Source organism: Melanostigma gelatinosum (assembly GCF_949748355.1).
Source record: "Melanostigma gelatinosum genome assembly, chromosome: 4".
NCBI lineage: Eukaryota > Metazoa > Chordata > Actinopteri > Perciformes > Zoarcidae > Melanostigma > Melanostigma gelatinosum.
The window spans coordinates 26,134,406-26,150,177 of NC_136637.1; the positions used below are offsets into that span (position 1 = coordinate 26,134,406).

At 41.2% G+C, this 15,772-nt stretch overlaps 1 protein-coding gene across 1 annotated transcript; it reads right to left on the reverse strand.

Moving 5' to 3' along the window:
- Nucleotides 1-1,494: 1,494 nt before the first annotated feature.
- On the reverse strand, nucleotides 1,495-8,193 carry LOC306776908 (elongation factor 2b-like). The gene is made up of 13 exons (XM_079267802.1): nucleotides 8,103-8,193; nucleotides 6,986-7,200; nucleotides 6,188-6,369; nucleotides 5,642-5,853; nucleotides 5,194-5,372; nucleotides 4,915-5,020; nucleotides 4,354-4,606; nucleotides 3,987-4,182; nucleotides 3,506-3,872; nucleotides 3,058-3,411; nucleotides 2,758-2,940; nucleotides 2,429-2,564; nucleotides 1,495-1,869 (listed from the first exon to the last, which is right to left on the reverse strand). Exons 1-13 carry the CDS (start codon nucleotides 8,103-8,105, stop codon nucleotides 1,676-1,678), a joined length of 2,580 nt encoding a protein of 859 aa, XP_079123928.1. The 5' UTR covers nucleotides 8,106-8,193; the 3' UTR covers nucleotides 1,495-1,675.
- Between the last annotated feature and the right edge of the window lie 7,579 nt (nucleotides 8,194-15,772).

The following is a 15,772-nucleotide window of genomic DNA, read 5'->3' on the forward strand; positions in this document are numbered from 1 at the left end:
TTTTACTATTTTAGGTTTATAAGATGACAAAATGTTTATGTTGGCATGCAGTTATGAAATGCATGATATTCTGTAATTGTTTGTATTGGGATACATTTTTTTAAGTGAAGCAACGATTTGTCCTTAAACTCAATAAAAAAAACATCTGCAATTAACTAATGTAGGCAAAACGTTATTACAGTTAGTATCTATGTAAAGTTTTCATGTGTTCTTTTGTTGGGAATGATGAATATATTAGTCTGACCAAACTATTCCCTTCCTTCACACAGATTACTGCCAGCAATGCAGCGTAGCATCAGCTTTTTAGCATCGCAATTCATTCAGAAATAGTTTTTCTAATTCTACATTTTATACTGTGTACTATTCAGTACATTTGGTTACATACCACACTTCATTTAGTTTTATCCGTACTTATGCTCTGTGCAATGCCAGTAAACTTGAATCTAATCTAAGTCAGGAGTTGCCTGTCTATTTGGAAAGTTAAGAATCATGAATATTTACTGCCCTCCACTGGTCACAGTGAGGAACTGCAACAATTAGATTAGACAGTCAGTCAACTCAGGTGAACCTCATGTAAATAATTTCAAATTCACAAAAGAAAATATCGTAAAATTATAACATGAATTGATCTGTGTACATTTTTCCCACGTAATAAGACTGGCAGCTAAAGGTTTTTGCTACATCAGTCTAAAAAAAGCTTGTGATTCTGCTCTTGGTTTCTTGCCTGGAAAACATGTGAAGACAAACTACAGATCTCACCGAACACGTTTGGCTGGGTTTGAAGCCAAGGACACGTTGGCAAACAACTTCAACGTGTGGTTGCCCTTGAAGGATAGAGCAGTACAACTACAAATCAGAGTAGTGCACTACATGTAGAACAGTAGACAGAGTATCTCAAAGAATTAGTGTTTGTAGGTTGCACATAGGGCAGCAACCAACTGTTTTCAGCATGACTTGACATTTTTGCATTGGGGAAGGAAAAAAAAAAAGAAGAAAAAACTACCCCAAAAGACTTGATCTAAATAATTCGGGTCAAATCTACCAGTTACCTTGCATTGGTTTCTAGTGGTAGGTCTGCCTCTTCACCTGGACTCCTGCATGTCTAATGGAAATGAGTCTGGAAATTTGTCATCTGATATTCTGTTACTGTTGGCATCTAAAAAAACCAACTTATAAATGAGTGAATTACACCAAACAATGGCCACATACGGTAATGAAAGTGACAAACTCATGGGAAAATGGTTTGCGCCATCATTGTAACCCTTTAAAAATACAAGTGTCAAACATCTTAATTTCAGCAGCTACTGCGCCATCAGTGATTCAGAGTACGGTATTTCGAGCAAACTCCATCCTAGCTGGAACATTGGCACCATTCACCTGTAGTTCTGCATTGAGAACCTAGCAGACTTCAGTGTCTATATTTAGCCATTTTACAATATTGAGCACCTCAGCAGCAGTCGAGACTGCTCCCACATCATTCAAATGAACAAAAACCAGCATGAACAATTTGTTTATTTTATTTATAGTTTGCAATTTTTGTAGTTTATTCATTATGGTCAATCCTTTTGGCAAACATTGGTGCTCACTGTGTTCTGTACAATCCAGTCCCACAAAGCAGACTTAGAATTTGTTGGAAAGGGATGAATGAGGCAAGCGCCAAGGGGGTTCCAGACGTTTACAATTTGTCCAGGTAGTTGTCCAAGGCCGAGATACCTTCCTTCAGACCCTTACGTTTGCGGATCTCAGCGACGACAATGCCAGGCTTGCTTGTAGGGTCTAATGGGTCTCCTGGGAGGATCTGCCAATGGTCGAACACGCACTGGGGGAAGGCCTTGCCACCAGTGTTGGAACGAAGGTCAGCTGTGAAACCTGAGAATGCACAGAGCAAGGTATGCTTTTAACGCCAGTCTACCAAGCCTCTATTACACTATGGGTTAAAGGGTTGCAAGGCGTGCTAGTGCAGCAGTCATAAATGTGGAGTGACTAGTCGTTGTCCCCTCTGGTCAACAGCTTGGGGCGTCTAGTATAACATGGTAGCTAAAGGGTCAAGTAAAACCACGTTTTATGCAAATAACTACTATAGATGACATAAATATAGAACGTAAAATAAATACATGCATATATTTTACACTGATCAGCGACTGGGTATCATAATCAATAAACGTGATCAGGGAATCTTATTTAGTTATTTTTTCTCCTGTGCCGCTCTGATCCGTGATTCAAAACCTTGGTTCAGCTGACAGCTTAAAACGTCTAACATCTGCATTTACTAAAAGATGGGAGTATTGTACAATTGACTGCTTAAGACAAAGTTAATATGAATCAAAACCAGGTGCCAAAATAAACACCGGCTTGAAAATGTATGTTTTGGCTGCTTTGCTCAGATCAGCCCTTCTATATACATAAAAAAGAAAAACAAAAGACGTACCAAATGACTCATTGACAGGCAGGAAGGCCTTGGTAACACGCAGGGGTGTACCAATCATACATTCGCCGCCCTCAATCACGTGACCACGCCTCCTGTTTAACACACCGTAGATTCCACCCATCGCATCTTCAGGACACTGCAAAGTAGACAGGAGATATTTAGTTTTACACTTCACGCTCACATTCGTGAAATGACAGACAAGTCAACTATGAACAGTTCTGGTTATTACTTGCCCATGTGTGACAAGTAAAGACCGTTGCAACTTAACCATGATGCCCTGACTAGATATACCGGCAGCCTAGAAAAAACACATCTCCAGTGGCACTGACCTGGATCTCCACCAGGTAGATTGGCTCCATCATTCTGGGCTCGGCAGTGAGCTCGCATGCGTACAGAACTCTGCGAGCAGTGGGAATAATTTGACCACCACCACGGTGAATAGCATCTGTATGCAGGGTCACATCATGGACGTTGAAGCGAATGCCACGCATGTTCTCTTCACAGAGGACACCCTAAAGACAACAATTGTAGATGAAAAACAATTACATAACTCATTCATTGCCCTAATCCAAACTTAAAACCGTTTCAGCAGAGTGCAATGACTTTGTGCCTTAGTTTAGCCTCCTTACCTCCTTGACTGCCCACTGGAAGCCAGCCACAACGCTATCCTTGATCTCATTAAGGTACTGCACTCCCTTGGTAACGTCCACCAGAAGGTTGGGGCCAGTTCCATCAGGTCCGAAGCACCAGATCTTTCTGGCCTCACCGACATCCCAGTCAAACTTGTCAGTGAGGTATCGGGCACGGGCCTTCAACTCCTGGCGATGGCCAACATCACCCTTCTCAATGTCCTCTGCCAGGCCCTCCGCGAAGGGACAGGCCTTCATGAACAGACGGTTGTGCTTGTTGGGAGACTTTGAAAGACACACAACACTTGACTCTGCGCTGACTGTCTCCCTGTAGGACACCACTGGATCAGATTTCTAAAAAAAGAATAAAAAAACGTTTCAATGCAGACATGTTCAGGGATACATCAAAATGACTTGAAAAGTATACATTTGATTTGCTATTAATTACCTTAAGTGGAACGCAAGCATGATCCTCCTCCAGATCCTTCAAACAGATCTCCAGATGCAACTCTCCAGCTCCAGCAACGATATGTTCTCCAGACTCTTCAATGATGCACTGCACCATGGGATCGGACTTGGACAGCCGCTTCAATCCCTCCACCAGCTTGGGCAAGTCGGCAGGGTTTCTGACCTCCACAGCAACTCTCACCACAGGGCTGACACTGAACTTCATCACCTTCATGTTGTGTGCCTGCTCGTAAGTGGTGATTGTTCCGGTCTTGATAAGGAACTGGTCCACTCCGACCAGACCCACGATGTTACCACATGGCACATCTTCAATGGGCTCAGTATAACGACCCATCATCAAGATGGTCCTGCGTGAGTGGTAGAAACAAGACAATTCAGATGTGCCCAATATCTGATAAGTTGACTTAAAAATTACTGCTATCAATACATATCAGCCAACTGATACAGATGTTGAAACTAACCTCTGAATTGGCTTCAAGTACAGATCGTCCTTCTTTCCAGGGACAAAGTTTGGTCCCATGATGCGTACTTTCTGGCCAGTGGCGACACAGCCAGAGAACACACGGCCAAATGCATAGAAGCGACCCTTGTCATTGGATGGGACCATCTTGGAGATGTACACCATCAAGGGAGCCTTGGGGTCACAGTTCTTGATACCTGGTTAAAAACAATTTGTTTAACAATAAGTTTGAGTCCAAAAACTACTACTAATCGACGCCTCATCTGGAATATTGCCACTGTCTTGCCAATAGCAATTACTGAAATTAAGCATCTGCTGTTTGTTGAAACCTTTTATTACTAAGCCATAATGAAAATATGTTGTCATACCCATGGCAGCCTCATCATCTCCAGGTCCTTCGTAGAGCAGTTCGCAACGGTACCTCTGGGCAGTGACAGGGGAAGGCAGATGGATGGTGATCATTTGCAGAAGGGCTTCTCCGGCAGGCAGCCAGCGGCGCATCACAGCCTTCAGGAGAGGTTTACCCTCCTTCTCCTTGTCGTCAGCATCCAGCTTGATGTCCAGCTTTGCGATCAGTTTGGCAGTTTCCTCCTTGTTGAAGTTCATGATGGCATTGAAGACCTAAAAGGAAGTCAATTTGAATTAGCAGACTGCGATTAAACATGACTACTTTGCTTGCAATTAAATATGACTAAGCCAAGAATGAAACGAGTTTCTGTGCCCTGCTCAGAGTGAAGGTTATCATCACTGTTTACTCAGGTCAAAGTGAAGAATGTTTCAAATCATCACATGCAGGCACACAGTAATTACCCTTTTAGTTTGCTTAAAAGTTTACGGATATGAAATTATCAAATTACAAAAGGTACTACGCTGCCTTTTTTTAAGTGCACTGTAGCACAATAGCATTTCAATATAATCAGCCATGTTACCTTGAAGATGGGATCCAGGATGAGAGCAACAAAGGTACGTGGGTACCTGGCACCATCAGGTCCATTAGCACTTTTAAGGAACTTTCCAGTGGATGCATCAAAGAACCTAGAGAAATACACGGGTGAAGATTGACCAATTTGAGTCAGAAACAACTATAATGATAGACAAATCATGTTTAAGATTAAATAGTCATGAAACATTTCTTTACTGTCTATGTGCTAGTTGTGTTCCCCCTCGGATTGTGTGCGCTTTAATTGGCGATCAAGCTCGAGACTGACCTGTCACCCCACAGCTTCCTCATCATGTCTTCCACCTTCTTGCAGTTCTCATCTGGTGTCATCTGGGTGTTGCCCTTGGCAGCAAACTTGGCTGCATACATCTCAGCAAACTGCTTCAGGGTGAAAGCCCAGCCATGGAGTCCAGAGCCAAAGCCAACTGTTCCAATGATAGGATCGACCTTTGAGAGTTGACATAAGTATTAATCAATTTATGTTTTATTTAGCTTTACTGATTTTACTTTGGACGCAAGCATAAAGACAAAAATCCTTTAAATTTAAAAACCTGTTACAGGAATCTGATTTTTATAAATTAGAAAATTATGCCAATTTCAGAGTAGACAAGTACATAAATTGGGACACAGGAGTTAATTGAGCACAGCCCTTTAGTTTGGAAACGCACTGGACTAAAGTTTAAGCTATTGATCCAGACACGAAGACAGAATCTCACCATGATGGAGCCCATAGGTCCACTTTCGTCTTCTCCGTAAGTGGAAATGATGACATTGACTGACTCAACAATACGCTGGAAAGTCTGGTAAAGGTCTTCAGGCTCAAGCTGCAACTCCAACAAGGCACGGTCCATCTTGTTCATCATCAGGACTGGCTTGATACGCTCAGCAATGGCCTGACGGAGCACCGTCTCAGTTTGGACACAAACACCTGGCAGGGATACACAATGACAATTTAAGATCACGTTGCGAGTCCACACAAGCAGCACTATGGTAAACATAGTATGAAGGACATCTTTTATTTATTTACATAGCAAATCAGACCTTCCAGGTTTTCCTGTAGCATGTGTAAATGTAAACTAACTTTTAATGTTATTGTTAATCTGACATGAGAGTTTCGCCAAATTTTATATGCCCGATAAAATGATGTAACTGGCCATGTTAACACTTTCATTTTATTTGGTCTGTGTGTCAGCCTGTGGTTTATTGCTTGTAGACGAAGATCAAAATGTTGGCACGTGTGGGATTGACAGTACTGTCGCTACCTGAAACACAGTCCACTACAACCAGGGCTCCATCAGTGACACGGAGAGCAGCAGTCACTTCGGAGGAGAAGTCAACGTGCCCTGGTGAGTCAATCAGGTTGATCAAGAAGCCAGCACCATCCTTGCCCTGCTTGATGAAGGCCAAGTCACTCTCGGCCAGCTCGTAGAACAAGGAGATCGCGCTGCAAGTCAGAATGGATAACTTTTTAGACAAGTCAGTTTCCAAAAACTACTGTATATGATGTAAATGTTTATCCAGAGCTGATTTATACGAAAGTGTTTAAATAGATGCAAATATCAAAATAACTTAACTTATTTTCATATATTACTTAACAAAAAAGTAAAGAACTTGTTTCTCTAGTTTTACACAAAAACAACATTAGAGACATCCAATGCGACACAAAATGGGGGGGGGGGGGCAGTAGGGATCACAGATGAATATAATCAGCTGAACGAAAGGAAACTTAGAATATTTAACTTTCACCAAGTCCTTTATTGAGTCCCAACATTATTATAGGTTATACAAGCGTTAACTGCATGCATTCCTGTGAGCTATGACAATGTAAGGTGCTTAGTCACCATAACTGTGCAGAAATGTTTTGTTTATCACTAAAGGCAGATGACACGACGTGGGGATTTGTGCAGCAGACTTTGATCGGACACAACCAACTCACCATCCAGACCCAGGGATGACCAGAGATGGGAGCTAAGCTTAAACACCTAGAACCTCAGGCTACTCCACCACCCGGCCTGCTGCTGCATAACAAGATGCTTACTGACGTATGACAAGATGCTTACGTTGACTTGATGGTGATGCAACGCTCCTGTTCGTCTTTGCGTGTGTCAGTGAAACGGGTCTCTCCAGCACGAGCTGAGGCAATGATGCCGGCCTTTGACACAAGGGAGTCAGTCAGAGTTGACTTTCCGTGGTCAACATGCGCAATCACAGACATGTTACGGATGTTGGCCTTCTTGTCCATGATGGCACGGATTTGGTCGATCGTAAAGTTCACCTGAAGGGGGAGAGAAATTACATTATAGTAAGAAGATTTACATAAAAGGGAAAAAACTAAACACATAAATGTAGCAAAAGAGTATACAGAGCCTATTTAACATTGCTGCGTATGCTGTGTGAATTGTTCTCCAGCTCCACTTAGGGCGTTATCCGCCAGTCACCGCTGTGACGTTTTCGTTCTCCATTTAGCTTTTCTTGTTTCAGAATCTTTCGAATGGGATTTTCAATATATCCATTTAACAGTTATATCTAGAATAAAATGACAATTCAACTAACAAATCATTAGTAGCATTAGAACTCAACTAAGCACCAACCGGCATAATACGTCAGCACAAAATAGGCCACGTGTACAGACTCATGATTCAATGCTAATGTTAGCTTGTTTGCCAAAACTAGCCGGCAGGGCCCGCTAGCATTAAATGCCGGCACATTATAAACCGGGGGGCTAAGACTTCAGAAACACGGCGCCAACACCACAAAAAAACATTTAAATAGTCACTTGCCCCCCAATTCAGTTACTACTCATTTATGTCGATATTAGCAATATTAGTCACAGCAAATAGCCGCCGCTCAAAAAGGTTAGCATACGCAACATCGTAGCGTCACTTCACGTTAGCTATTTAATAGTTGGCCGACACATTACCACTCAAAACGGGCCACAATGCATTAACGTAGGCAAACAACCCACAGTTTAGTAAAATTAATGTAAAACTGATTCTCTAGAGTCCCGGTAGCTCCGTAGGGCCATCGATAACGATGACAGAGCGGCTGCCATTTTGATCAAAGCACCATCGCCAGAAATAACCTTAGAAGCACGCACATCATCCGTAATATTAACGTCAAGGACATATTGTGCACTCAATAATGCATTAACTACTCGGGGAAGTACGATAAACTCACCATTTTGACGGATGGTTTCGGATCCGCTCAGTGGCGAGAAGAGACAGGAATTTTGTACGCTGCCCACCTCACGAGGTCATAGGCAGGGAAGAGACAGCTGACGTCAGAAAATTGGGATTTATAGTACGTGCGTCGGGCCGCGTGCGTCATCACGTAATGTTGCGCTCAAGACCGTGTGGCATGCTACGGCTGCCGAGAAGCACAAATTTACCTGTCGACAAAGCCAAAAGAGCTTTATCATCATTCATTGAAATAATTGAATATTTTGACACTTATTGATGTAAATTACTCTTTTTTATCCTCCTTTCAATCTGACTATAGTATAATTCTGTGAAGGATTTGTAAATTCCTTACTGATCGTGCCTTCGAAACATTGAACAATAACTGTACATCAATGCATATAATTAGCTGTATTTGCATTATTAAATTGCCTGATTCCCATTTGCACAGCAGTCGATATTATGGTCTCATATTTTAATGATTCAAGCAGGACTTTAGGAATGAAAAATGTGACACTGTGACACTGTGCTTCTCAAGGATTCAAGGATCATTTATTGTCATTATCCAACACAGGGATGAACAATGAATCAAATATAACAAACAAAACAAAAACAGTAGACGTAAATCTTCTATTTCATTAACATTTAAACCAGTAATTCAGCGTAGCATCAGTTTTTATGCATCCAGTATTCACACCGCAATTTCTTCAGAAGTTGCTTTTCTAGTTCTGTATGTTATTTTGGATATATTATTCAGTACATTTGGTTAGATACCACACTTCATTTTGTTTTCTCCGTACTTGTGCTCTGTGCAATGCCAGTAAACTTGAATCTAATCTAAGTAGGGAGTTGCCTCTGTCTATTTAGAAAGTTAAGAATCATGAATGTTTACCCTCTACTGGTCACAGAGAAGAACTGCAACAAATAGATTAAATAAAGTCAGTCAACGCAGGCCTGGAGGTGAACCTCCTGTAAATCATTTCAAATTCACAAACAAAAAGAAAATATCGTGAAATCATAACATGAATTTATCTGTGGACATGATTGGCTGTTCTCTAACTTGCTTGGACAGAATTGTATGATAGGCTACAAATACATGACAGCAAAACGCTCAACCTTGATTCCACAAACAAACGTTAGTTATGGATTACTGGCTCCATTGTACCTTTTTTTACAACTCAATTTATTATAACTGGATCCAAAGCTAGGTTTAGAAAGCATCAGCTCTACCGGTATTATATTGTTATTTTTCCCACATAACCTGCTGGCAGCTAAAGTTTTTTGCTACATCAGCAGTCTAAAAAAACTTGTGATTCTGTTCTTCGTTTTTTGCCTGGAAAACATGTGAAGACAAACTACAGATCTCACCGAACATGTTGGGCTGGGTTGGGTTTGAACTGGTTTGAAGCCAAGGACCACACGTTGGCAAACAACTTCAACATGTGTGGTTGCCCTTGAAGGATAGAGCAGTACAACTACAAATCAGAGTGGTGCATTACATGTAGAACAGTAGAGACCCCGAGTATCTCAAAGACCACCTTTGTAGAGTCGGGGGGGGGGGGGGGGGGGGGGGGGGGTCAGACTAGGGCCAATGTTACCGTGGTTCAGTGGCAACATAAGCATGGGCATCTTCGTTCTGTGGTGGCAGAAAATAGAATACCGTAGGACGATAACTTAACCATCACAATTCATATAAAGATTAAGGTGTATGTTTACAACCCCGACTAAAAACAAATCAAACTTCTTTGGATGTTTGATGAGCATAGAGCCCTTAAGTCCTGCGAGGTGACATTAATCTTGTGTGCACAAGTTATTCCCACTGAGAAACAATTACACAATGTTGGTTATGGATTACTGGCTCTATGTTGTACCTTTTCACAACTCAATTTATTTTAACTGGATCCAAACCTATACCATGGATGACAGTTACCCCAAATAATGCCAAATTTCCCTTTTCATTTCTCACCTGACCTGCTATGCCTCTCCTCGTGTCTCCTTACCTTTTACATCTTCCTCTCCACTAGGGGGCTGTTGCTTCACCAGTTCCCTGCAGTACATTCCGATTGCCTAATAGCACCAATGACGCATTCAAACGCCCTTTATTCAAGGTGTGTTTATCAGACAGCATTAAATATGCATTTGCCAGGTCATGAGGTCATAAGGTGTTGGTGGCTCACATGAACATTTTGACAAATTAAGATCTGTTTTTGCTAAATGTGCCAAATTGGTACTTGGAACATTGAGTCCTTCCTATCAGCACAGCAATGATGCCACACACAGAACTCATTGAATTAATTAAGGGAACTATTATATAATACTTATACTCCACTACATTTGAGAGGCCAATTATGCACTTTAGTTCGTGACTCAGAATCCTATAATTTACACAAAACATAATCAACAAATGTATCCTGATGCAGTAGCTACTTAGCAGTATAACATAATAAAAACAATGGCCCCCATCTTTACCAGCTGCAACAGTAAACTGATGCTAATACATGAAGCATCAATGATTATAATCCAAAAATGACCGAATGCATCATTAGGATTAATAGAATGAGTGATTCTGCATAAAGAGTACCGGTACTTTTATTTAACTTTATTACACATACATACTTGAAATGTAACCTCTACATTTAACCCATTTTAAGCATTTGGAGCATGCAGTGAAGCACCCTCGGAGCCACTTGGGGTTCAGCGTCTCGCTGGAGGACACTTGAAGAGTCAGCCATCAAACTACCAACCATGTGGTGAAAGGATGACCCGCTCTGAGCCACAGCTGCCCCCGATGCTAAGACTTGCCGTTGTGAATACTTCTTCCAGCAGCTCAGTGTCGATGTTTTGATACCTGCTCTGTAGTTCGTGCCTACGTTGACTTCTCTGGAGCAAACAATAATGAGATTATTACGTAACTACATAAAATTGCACATTATTAACAGCATAAAATTGCTACTGAGGGAACGCAGCGTTCTAAAAGAAAACTATGGCCCAACTCTTTCATTACATTCAAGGAAGTGGGCAATGTGGGCCAAAAATCCAAAATGTGGTTGAAAAGATTATTTAAATGTAAGACATGACATATACTGATCATAACAACAATACCAGAAACAGTTGATTTTCAATTATCAAAAGATTGTAGGATTCTTAGTTTTGTGTTCGGCTGAAGTTTCCTCTGTCGTCCATTTTTTTCACACCATGTTGCTTGATTGTGTTTTGTTTTCTTTCCAGCAGATGGTGCCAAAGCCTCACTTCCAGACACTCCAGATGTCAGCACACCAGTCCAATAGAACACAGGTAATCCTCCTCTGTTATCGAAATAATCACACTGAGTTAAGCAGTGATTATGTTGTAAGCATGGACTTGCTTTAGGCTCAAAGACAAGTTTACTTTTTTTATGGGCTCCATCAATGGGATAGAACACCCTTGATGTTGTCTTTGATCATGCTGGAATTAATGCATCATTAGTCTCCAATTAAACTACCCTACCCTAAAAGACACATTTGCATTTTCTTCTTCTGTTGATTTAATTGAACCCTGTGTACGCTTGCTTTATAGCCAAGGCTTTCTCCAACTGTGTGGCTTTTAAGTACATATGCAGAGACACTTAAGAAGGTGAGGGACGATGTGTTAGAGCTAACAGTTTGGTGGAGAGGGAAAGCATTGAGAGCCGCTGCTCAGTTTACTTTCAGAGGACATGATGTGCTAAACTCTCTGAGGCAATGAACTGAGGGAACAGGAATCATGAAGGGTTCTTTGTTCTTTGTCAAAAAATCTTCCAGGAATCTTTTCTATAATATACACATTCTTCAGTTGAATGTGTTTCCAGTATATCAAAGTACGACATGTGTAGAGCCAAGGAAATATGCTGTTTCATTTTCCTTTAGTAAATATAACCTCCACACCTCCATTATACTCAAGGATGCATGCAGGAGGAAGGCCCTTGAATAAAACGCTGCCTCAGTCATTAGGAATAAATTCAATTCATTTAAAATGTAGTGCATAGAACGTACGGGTCTTATTTGGGGGTCATTGAATTTCACTTATGAATCTGTTACCATGTAAGACCTTCTTGCAGATGTGATGAGTTACTTCTCACTAAAACTGTTTCAGATGCCTCACAGTTAAATACTGGTTTTAAAATGTTGTTCAGAAACAAAATGCTTTACAAAGACAAGAGAAAAAGATAGTTGTAGATAAAAAAAATAGTTGATACAGTAATAATAATTGCTGAGACAATTCTATGCCTTGCTGCACTGGCAACGGTCAGTTTGATAACCTTATGAACCATTATGATGAATTTTACGGACATGCTCGCCCCCAAAAAAAGCGCTCTCTAAAAGGCGTAAAATTATTCCATGACTCATATTCTGGGAGGAGAGAGGCGGTGGGGTGCATCAGGAACAGAATTATGAAACAATCAGGTCTAAAATGGACACAGGCATGCTCAAAAAACACAACTATGAATTGAACAAATGTGACAGTGTTAATCACCTGCGAGATCAAAACGTAAACGGTGTAAAATGCTCTCATTTAACACCGTCGCACTTGATCTGCTTGTCTGACCCATGCTGTGGCTCCCGGCGGGCTGTCATATCTGAAAACACTCGCACACAATGATTGGCAGGGAGACATGACAGGCAACTCAGGCTGAGTAATTGACTATGGATTGAAATGACACCAAACTTTTAGAGGGGAATGATTTCACCCACAACAAGCCATCCCTGAGAATGTGTCTTGTTAAATCTCAAAGTTGTTACTTTAAGGACAGTCCATGTTCTCCTGGTGCTTTGTGTGACAGAAAGAGACAGAAGTCTGACATACCGTATCCACGTATGTACTGCATCCTCACAATGCACGCAGGCCTGCAAGTCTTATCAGTGTGCCTCTTGCTCTCTTGCCTTGATGCTTTCCCTTATTTACTCCTCATAAGTGAGCCCAAACATCACACACAGTACCCAGTGGTGTTTTACAAAAAGAGTACAAAAGTTTAGAAACTTCATTTATGGCAATATAAGATTCAGTGTCAACTTTATTGCTCAAGTATGTTGACACATTACATTTCGCTAGTGTACACCCTCTCCCCTCCCACGTCCACGTGAGGGACCTTTGCATCATGTTTATCTATTCCACTGAAATCGACATCTTCATATTCAGTAAATGTTTACTTTTCCATTAACTGCGCTGGATTCTTTTTCAGATGTCTTCATCATTTTGTGGCTCGGATGTGTGTGAATCCTCTTCTCCAAACTGATTAAAAGTTTCCTTTGCTCCTGAGGTGGCTTTCTTGAACACGCGTTTAGGCAATATGCAGCTTCAGTCACACACCGAGAAGCTTCCCTCTGAGAGAAATGTGGCTTTCATCCGACAGCAGTAATCTGTCATGCTCCAGTATTGTTGCTCTTGAATTTCAAAGAGCGAGGGCAGCTACACAACAAAGTGTGGAAATGTTGAAATAAACTTTTTCCGAGTGGATTTCCACTCCCAAAGTGTGATTTTAACACATTCTGATTAAAATGGTGTTCAGTGTTGGAGGTATTTGAGAGAGTTGATCACTGTTACTGTTAGCCAAACTCAGCAGAGATGAAGCTCCGTCCAGTGCTGCACGTATCTCATTTATTCGGGACTTGTGGCCACCATTTTCCTCCTGAATGCACTTCCACACTAAGTCAAATTTACTGAAACAATTATAAGTTGATGCTGTGGACTGCAGCATCTACAACCAAACATCTGCGGTGAATATATGCTTTACAAAGCTTTGTTTGTTGTTGTAGATCATACAAGCCCCCATCCGGGATGGATCAATGAACGGGCTTACTGGGCAAATGAATCAAAATGACTAAAGAGACACAGATTGTCCACAAAGAGACACAAAGCATTTCGATCCTACTTGGATGTTCGACTGGTCAGAATGTTTGAAAAGTGGAAACCACATCCATATTTATATTTATATTTAAACAAGCTATGATGGCTTTTGGTTCATCCCACCTTATTCTTTTTATTTGTACAAATGTAAAATATGCAGCTCCTGTGCTCTGCTATCATTTGTTTTTGCGCTCTTTCTGTTTTTTATTGCTCATGCTAAAGCCAGATGGCATTTGATAAGATTGACTGCATGTCTTGTGGAACAAGACAGAGTGTTCCTTACTTTCATTGTCTCTTCTGTTATAGGGTAGGTGCACTGTATGTGGTACACTTGTATTTAAAAATGCACAAAAGTGCATGAACCACAGCGATCATTTCCTGCAGTACGATGAAGGAAAGTTAAATGTTTTAAACAGAGATGAGACCAGATTTGACCAGCATTTCTCTCAAGTTAAGTGGGACGTTTACACCTCTTTGAGTAGATCTTTAAATTCCTTTTTAGTGGATTGGAGTTCAAAATGAGCATCATTATTGTATAATCTTTTTAAAAATCCTTACCTCTGAATATTATTTGGTGGAGTTTTTTCTTTTTGGATAAGGTACTTGTCTCAGGCAACTTTCATTCTACCCTCTTTCCCTAAATCTGTATTCTAATTCATCTGTCTGATTCTCACACTCAATTTAGCTTTTGCAGATTCTACTGATATACGACTAAACTGGCTGATGGGGAGGAGTGGGTGAAGTGATTGCCCATGTAAGAAAGAACATTTGTCTGAATCTTTTCTATGCAGGTCTGACCCCAATGTCCTGTCCTCACGTTTTTACAAGAATGTCCAAAACACGGATTTGTTGTATGTCATGATTAATGTTGCATTAAAAATGTCTGTGGCAATTTAGATACTCATCGTACTGCAGTGAACTGTCAACAGGACCATCCTAGATCATGTCCATGTCATCCACATAGTGTTTCTATCGTTGGATGTGGTCATGGCAGAGATTTTCAGAGAAGACGTTTCAAAGCGGGCAAACATGTAAGTGAACTGTTCCTGCAGCAGTCCCTGAAGGGGATGTTTTCTTCAAACATCAAGACATTTTTACAAAGCTTTTTTGAAAGCAAGCCCAGAAATTCGAAATGGGGAATGACCCAGTTATGGCATGGCTCCGACGCCAGCAAAAAGGATTCATTGAATTGTGTTCACTTTCCGATGAGTTTCTTTTTCTCTGAACGATCATCATTCAGTTGCAGCTACATGGCTCCTGATAGCAGCCAGGTGAAGGTGCTGCACCAAAGTCATACAAATGAGAATGAGTGCCGGTTTTATATGGGGGTTTACTGACACGTCCTTTGATAGGGGAGTTTGATTAAGGCGTCATCGTGATGTGAAACAATACAAGCAAGGCTTTTCAAAAATCCCAAAGCCAGCATGGAGGCAGCATCATGCACAGAAGGCGGTTTATTGGAGCGCTGGGGTTAAACAAGAAGCGAAAAGCTGCTGCTTTAAGCCATTTTTCTGTTGACGTTGAAATAGGCTTGAGAGTCATGCTGTGCTGTGCCATCTCATTTCCGTGACCTTATGTTTTAAAAGGTCTTCATGCTTGAATCACTGTAACTCTTTGTACTGAGCTTCGTTGCTTCTTCCTAAATTCCACCTCAGTTCTGCTCTTTTTCTCTGCCCCCGGGAGGGTCATCATTGCCAAGATAATTGCCATGCATGGGGGGATTATTTGCAATGCTGCCGGCGTGTTATTTATAACGTTGGCGTGTAGTCCATGCTGTCGTGCTTTATTTCCTCTGCAGGGAGCATACCC